The 7,659-nt window shown below is 36.3% G+C and overlaps 1 protein-coding gene across 1 annotated transcript; it reads right to left on the minus strand.

Moving 5' to 3' along the window:
- Positions 1 to 3,622: 3,622 nt before the first annotated feature.
- Positions 3,623 to 6,307, minus strand: LOC111791893 (ATP synthase subunit O, mitochondrial-like). Its single transcript, XM_023673395.1, has 5 exons — positions 6,245 to 6,307; positions 5,185 to 5,473; positions 4,656 to 4,768; positions 4,078 to 4,164; positions 3,623 to 3,995 (listed from the first exon to the last, which is right to left on the minus strand). The coding sequence occupies exons 1-5, from the start codon at positions 6,305 to 6,307 to the stop codon at positions 3,867 to 3,869; spliced, it is 681 nt and encodes a 226-aa protein (XP_023529163.1). The 3' UTR covers positions 3,623 to 3,866.
- Between the last annotated feature and the right edge of the window lie 1,352 nt (positions 6,308 to 7,659).

A 7,659-nucleotide genomic window follows, 5' to 3' on the forward strand; every position in this document is an offset into this window, starting at 1 on the left:
TGTGTGTGTGTGTTGTGAGAGGTATGTACAGAGAGAAAAAGAGAAGGCTTCATGGCGTGGTAAGGGTGATGATGATGGAGACGGTTGGGGATGCTTTGGTTGCTTGAAGAATATGGGTTTGAATGGTGAATGTGTTGAGAGAGAGAGAGAGAAGATTGTGTTGGTTGGTTGCTAGGTGGAGTGGAAAACGGATTGGAGGGGGACCTCCATTTGTGTATGTGTCTCTCAATGGAGAGAGAGATAGAGAGGGAAGGGGATGTTTGGTCTTCTTGTCTTTGACTCAATTCTTGTCCTTTTTTTGCATTTTTCTTCACTCACAAGGTAATCATTGTCTCTGTATAACAAAGAGCTACAGTTTTGCTTCCACTTCACATAATAATCTCTCTCTCTCTCTCTCTCTCTAGAGACACGTGACTATGAAGAATAAACCTAGAGAGAGAAAGTACATTGGTACTTTGGGATGTGTTTCTTTTAGTGTTCCACAACTTGATAAATGTTTTTCTTTTTCTTCCTTCCATTGATCCCTTCAATTCAAGATTGGACTGTCCAATTATTTTTAATTCTCTGTTCATGAGATCTCCTTTCATTCAAGGCCACTGTTTGAACAGATTTCTTCACCAACATAAATGTATAACACCAAATCCTACAACCATTTGCCTCTTCTTATGACAAAAGCATGACTAAATCTTCTAAAGAAAATTGATTTTCCTAAAGAGACATCATGGACATATCATCTTTCTCTGGTCTATATTGTACAAAATGGATAGATTGATTGTGTTTTATTTGAATAAAAGTTAATTGGTCTACATGTACACACTTAATACATGTCATAGAAGTGATGGAAAGAATTTGAAGAGTTTGGAGGTGTGAGTTCCCGATAGGAAAGGTAAACGAAGCATTCCTAATAAGGGTGTAGAAACTTCTGCCTACTAGACACGTTTTAAAAACTTTGAGGAAGCCCGAAAGGGAAAACTCAAAAAGGACAATATCTGCTAGCGGTAGGCTTGAGTCATTCCAAATGGTATCAGAGCCAAACACCGGGCAGTGTGTCAACAAGGACGCTGGGCCCCTAAGGAGAGTGGATTGTGAGATCCCATATCGGTTGGAGAGGGGAACAAAGCATTCCTTATAAGAGGGTAGAAATCCGTTTTAAAAACCTTGAGGAGAAGCCCAAAAGGAAAACCCAAAGAAGACAATATCTACTAATGGTAGGCTTGGGTCGTTACAAATGGATTAGAGCCAGGCACGGGACAGTGTGCCAGCGAGGATGCTGGGTTCACGAGGGGGCTGGATTGTGGGATTCTCACCAGTTGGAGAGGGGAACGGAGCATTCCTTATAAGAGTGTATAAATCTCTCCCTAGCCGTTGGAATATTTCCAATGAATATAATAAGTTGAAAACCTGGTTGTTTTCTATAACTTGATGCGGGCCAAACTTCCTCAAGAAGATGGATCATAAAAGCATACAGCAAGAAGTGGGGCCTTCAACACCCCGATTTGATCCTCAAAAAAATCTCATGGTATTGGTGTGCCCTTCCAACATTTGGTACCTTTTCTTTTTCCTGTTTTCAAGAGAAGAGAATGAAAAAGAAGAGCCAAAATTGTAATCAAACAGATCTAAAATAATTGTAGTGGGTACACAGTGCAATGCAATAATCAAAAACTTAATCTAATGAATATGGTAAATCAGTTTGTGAGCATTCTTGATAATAAAGTCACATGAACAGATATTGCTTGCTACATCAATTAAGAGATAACATGACCCATCTAATAGTTAGCTCCATTAATTGCAACAGTAACTCAAATTCCTTCATTACCAACAACAATTTCAAGCAATCTAGCTAGCCTAATTGATTGTCTACGTGGTATTTGTGTATTCTTATCCAAAAACATACCCATCATTGCTGTCAATTGCTTGGAATGCGCATAAAAATTATACAAGTATTCCATACGTATTCATCACCCTTCCCTATTCATTCTTACCTGATCAAGAACAGAGTTTGCAAGTTTAGATCCTTTCTGATAACATAGATTTTGTGCAGGTCATGCTACAAAAATTGATATCACTAAATCACAGATACACTGCAAAAGAGCGAAACACAGACAGAAAAATTTTTAAAAATGAAAAAGAAAGAAAGAACAAACCTACCTTCTTTCAAGAAAGTCTTTTTTAAGCAATTCGTTCCTCTACCTAATCCCTCTCCCTGCATGCTAAGTTTGAGAGAAAGAAAATCCCTCTATGCACCATATTATCGGGGAAAATACATCACTATTTCCAGTCATTGTCACAAAGAAAACAGTTCTACAGGTCCTTGTCAATTCATGAGATTGCAAGGGAAAATATGTTGTTTTTTAGTCTGAGCATCCCTATGTTTTCCCCCCTGAAAGAGTAAGTAATTTTCCTGAGCAAAAAAGCAAATGAGAGACTCCAAAGTTACTCAAATGTTCAATAAAGCGCTCTATTCTATCTATATACAGCTGTACCAAAAATCCAAGTCATGATTATGATCCAACACAAAGCAACATCCTACTTGGATACAAAGATAAGAAAACCAACCTGTTCCTCAATACAACTGGCAATCATCAGCGACACAAGGAGAATTTAATTGCAGATTTCTTTTTTCTTTTTTAAGAACTTGTATTCATATCAAAACAAAAGCTTTTCGACCCAAAATCATGATACAAAAAGTGGAAGAACTCAAAGAAACCTCAGATAAAAGGTGAATGTCTTTCATGTTAGTGCTTCTATTGAAAGTGCCTCTTCTGCATCTGAGACCCCAAGAGATGCTGTCATCATAAGGAAAAGCAGATCAGTGCTACAAAAGAAGTCCAGCTTTTTATATCCCAGGAATAGCAGATGGCATTTGGTGAATACAGAAAAGGCAAATGAAAGAATATACAAAAATTAACATAGTAAAAAAATCATTGAACTTCATATAAATCCAGAAAAGGACAAGGGAAAATAAATGGCAAAATTAAAACACTGAAATCATTGGACTCCATTCCAAATGTAAAGCATCATGATTTTCAAAGTGCAGGAAAACTAAGATGAGAAGCTTGTATTCTTTGAAGAATATACTTGCATTTTACTTGATATCACGTATTACCAATCCAAAGGTTGTAATCAGAACAACTAAAGTTTATTGTAGCCAGGAAGTGCTACCAAAAAACTTTGTATTAGGGAAGGATCCAAGTCAGTCAAAAATTGTGGCATTAATATGTCATAACGCCACATGTAAACACTCACATGGTCGAGTGGACAACTTATGAAATGTTGTGTATCACAAGTTGAGACAACCTAAAAGAAAATGAAAATAATTCCCACTGCAAAAAACTTGAGATATTTGAAATTTTAACATTTCTCGTTGAGATTGTGTTGTACAATCAATTGTTTCTCCAATTTAATGAAGAGTCCGGATGCAATTTCTCATTGCACGATCTGTTGAATTTGTTGATTATATTGGTGGTTCCAGAAGGAATGGAAGCAACAAAATCTGCAAGGAGAGATCTTGTAAACTAGAACCTCGAAAAATTTTATTTCAGCCTCATAGTAACAATTGGGTAGTGAGATATGAAGCCATTAGTTTGTATTACCATTGATACTGATAGACCTGTCGTCATTTGGAAGAAAACTTAGCATCGATTCTGAAGTACCTGGGAATAAGATACTCTTAAACCAAGTAGCTTTTACTAGATTATAATCCACCGAAACTCTTATTTCCACTTAGACGGTTGTATACCATCATATCAAGTTAAGGTAAAAGGGCAACAAAAATAACGGGGAAAAAAAAGAAAATATCTTTTTCCATTAACATGGATGACAGAATGACGACGATGGACATTGTGCCACAGAAGTTGAACATCTTTTCAGAGTCCATCAAAAGTTACAGGTTGACGCAAGAACCTCTCCATTTGACGTGCCCGGGTTTTAATGGACATGTCCAATACCTTCTCGCCAAATTCTACAACTAGACCACCAAGTATGCTGGGATCAATCTGGCAAATACAAGAGTACTGTTATATTTTCTCAGAAGGCATGCATGCAATTTGAAGCCTAAAAAATTTCCAACCGAAGTACCTTCTGCTCGAGCTTAACCTTCTTGCCCTGTCCAATTATATCTTGCAACGTCTCCGTCAATTCTTTCTCTTCTTGTGGTGGAATGGGCTGGGAAAAAACCAATCAGTTGTAAGGTGCATTGAGGTTTATACAATTTAATATCAATTTTTTTTTTCTGTTTTGGTAAGAACTTTGAAATACTAATTTGAAATATAATATGTCAAATAGAGGTAAAATTACACAGAGCCGAAAGATAAGTTGTGGTTCAATATTTTAGATGACAATAAATTTACTTCAGGTATCTCTGTGACTGACATTTTCATCCGAGAACAACGAATGGATAGAATCAATACGCTAAAAGTAAAATAAACGTAAATAATTCGATAAGGCTCCTAACACAAATATATAAAAGGCATCCCACGACATCCACAAATCAGTTGCCAAATTCCAATGAGTCATCATCCCATAGACACAAATATCACTTTGCACAAGTTAATGCTAAATATATTCCACGTTGAACTTTGTAGCCGAGAATCTGGTGGTTGCCTGAATTAAAAGAAAATAAAATAAAATAAAATAAAAAGGGCAGAGAAACTTACAATAACAGTAGTAACAACTGCTTCAACTTCTCCCCTATGAGCCATAGTCAACTCCAAAAATCTCTTTGCTATGCTATCTACATATCTCAGCCTCCCATTCTCAGCCAGCACAACTACAATAAATAATCAAAATAATTTGAGGAAAGAATGCAGGTAATACTCCTTGAATTAATGCATTTTAATTGCCTGTATCAATAATTTCCCAGCATGAGTACTTCGGCAATTAGAACAAAATGAAAGATGCATGAGTCAAGGGAACAAAAAAAAAAAGAGTAACAAGAACCCATTAACCATCTAAAATATCTAAAAAAATGATATAGTATAAAACTCACTTCTTCAATCATGAAGGGAAAAAAATACCCACCCCTCTCAAGCTAAATCTTATATAGGATATGAAATGATATAATTTAAGATTAGAACATTAGCATAGAAAAAGAATTACACTTTAACAGACAGATTGTGTTGCATAATAGGCCAAAGCGAAATTCAGTTTTCATCCACACAACTAAAGAAGAGTAATGAATCCTACCTAAAAAGTTCTTTACGACATCCGAAAATTTAGCTTCCGCAGAAATTTCAGTGATAGCCTTAACTCTAGTTTCAGCTGGAACTGACAGGTCCATTGTGAACTGAGAAAATGTTGGGCTTTTCTTAATAGCCTCGACAAAGTTAACAAGCTCAGACTCCACGTTGTCTAAAGAATTAGCTTTTACTGCAGCTATATACAGAGCAGAGGCATAGTTTCCAGACCCTCCAAACAATGCAATAGGAAGCTGAATATAGAAAACAGGAAAACGCGCTTGTAAAATTAACTTCAACTGAAAACATAGTGGAAGTTCTCGAGAAGGTGGATACCATTTTTAGAAACATAGTGTAAGTGATACGCAGTGCACAGTTGTCCAAGCTATTCCTTATCCAGAAACGTAGTGGAAGTTCACATGGAAGTTCTTGTGTAACGACCCTAGATTTCTACTTACATAAAGTCGCTACTAACATCTCATGCTCTTCTAAAATGCTAAATATAACTCTTAAAAGAAAACATCATCTGTAGTATAAATGTCGAAAACATTTAAAACAACTTCTAACTCTTAAAAACACAGTCATGGTCTTACATGTTTAATACGAAATACTTGAAAAATTAAGGAAAATAAGAACAATACAAAATAATTCAAAAACAATGAAATGCAAAACAACTTATTCTAGCATAAAACTAGGGATTTAGATATGAGTGTACCTTATGCACGTGACGCAGTCTCTGCTCGCGATGCCGCCGTCATCCGTACATGTGCGCCTTGCCTTTACCTGAAAAGTGATGTGGCACACGGCCTAAGTATTTCGAAGAATACTCAGTAAGTGAACCCGCTATATGGGTCATGCTAAATGCAATCACATGCAAATATGATATAGGGATCTATCTCTATCTCATCTCATACCAAGGGTGGCCTCCAGTCTCGAACTACTATGGAAGTGTAGTACTTCCATACACACGACCCACACGTGCGAATGTGGATCATGAGGCGGCTTGCACACCCTCTAGACCCTCTCTGTCAAGCTAGCTGTCTGTAGCAACGTTCGAAGGTCAGCAGAACCCCTGGTGTCATGCTCCATATGATCACCATGTTCATCATACTGTGCGCGTCTGCACTCGTCATATCTAAGGGAAGTATCCCTATGCTTATGTACATACAAAATGCATAAGGTCCCTCTTAATATCTCTTATGACACAACCCTCTTGTTTTATCTCTTCGTTACTTACATTAAGTAACAAATACTCGTTGGATGTTTATATTAATATCATTTTCATGCTCTTAGGGTTGTGTCCTAGGTCGATCTATCGACATGATGCAATATGACACTCGTCATCATATAGCATGCTTAATATGGAAAACATCAACATATTAAGATAAAAGTCATGCAATCATCATACTCATCATAACGACATTAAGTGCATAAAACATATCATGTACGTCATACCTCAAAATATATAAAATATTCTCGTTCAAAAAAAACTTTATCTTACTGATTATTTATGTGCTAACAATTTTTATTAAAGATCTCATTTTGGGAGCTTTCTCTCATGGCTTTGTTTTGGGCTTCCCCAAAAAGTCTCATGCTAATGGAGATGTATTTCCTTGCTTATAAATCCATGATCATTCCCTAAATTAGCCAACTAGGACTCCCTCCCAACATCATATCAGTCTATTTTTCTATGGCAGCTATCCTAATGGGCAATTGAATGTGTATTTAATTTTCATTACACATGGCCCAAACTTGTGAATATGGACCCACCAGTCGGTTCGAACACCTCCTAGACCCCTTTTTGGTCGGACGAGCATTCTCTGGTAGCTGTTGATGTCGGACACCCGTTAGGAATAGCGACCGTCACAATAGCATTATGATAAACATAATGATCATGCTCCTATCTCGTAGCATACGTGTCCATACATCGTGAATGATAAAGGGTATCTCCCAATGCATGAGCATACAATAATATACGAGGTCCCACCATTTTTCCATTTTCATTATCATTTAATATAACCCCGCTAGTGTCTTCCTTCATATCATATCATTTTGTCATATCATTTCTCATATCGTTTATCATATAATTGATCATATATTTCATGCGTATACCGGGGTTGTATTTCATGCTAGTTCATCGTTTTGCATGTCAATCATATCATTCATGTCACACATATATTATATCATAATGTTACCATGTTTTGAAACATAACAATCCATATCATGTACATATCATATCATGTCATATATCATATATCATAACAATCACATAGTATATCTCGAGCATGCCTTCAACATATCTTATCATAGCTATATCAATTCATCAAACATATCTTACCATAACATATATCATATCATATCATTATCATATTATATTATAATATATATATTAATACATACATCGTTCCCATATCACAACCATTTCGTAAACATTTCGTAATCATATCGTTCCATATACATATACTGGTCATATCGTTTCCTAAAC

The sequence above is a fragment of the Cucurbita pepo genome, chromosome LG03, assembly GCF_002806865.2.
Source record: "Cucurbita pepo subsp. pepo cultivar mu-cu-16 chromosome LG03, ASM280686v2, whole genome shotgun sequence".
Taxonomy (NCBI): Eukaryota; Viridiplantae; Streptophyta; class Magnoliopsida; order Cucurbitales; family Cucurbitaceae; genus Cucurbita; species Cucurbita pepo.

What these genes read in the sequence shown, in the direction of transcription:
- LOC111791893 (XM_023673395.1), bottom strand. Translation starts at nt 6,307, where the DNA reads ATGACGAGTGCAGACGCGCACAGTATGATGAACATGGTGATCATATGG. An exon ending in TGTCGTAAAGAACTTTTTAG is followed by an intron (nt 4,769 to 5,184) that starts GTAGGATTCATT and finishes TATTTATTGTAG; the next exon opens with TTGTGCTGGCTGAGAATGGG. An exon ending in CAGTTGTTACTACTGTTATT is followed by an intron (nt 4,165 to 4,655) that starts GTAAGTTTCTCT and finishes GTTTTTTCCCAG; the next exon opens with CCCATTCCACCACAAGAAGA.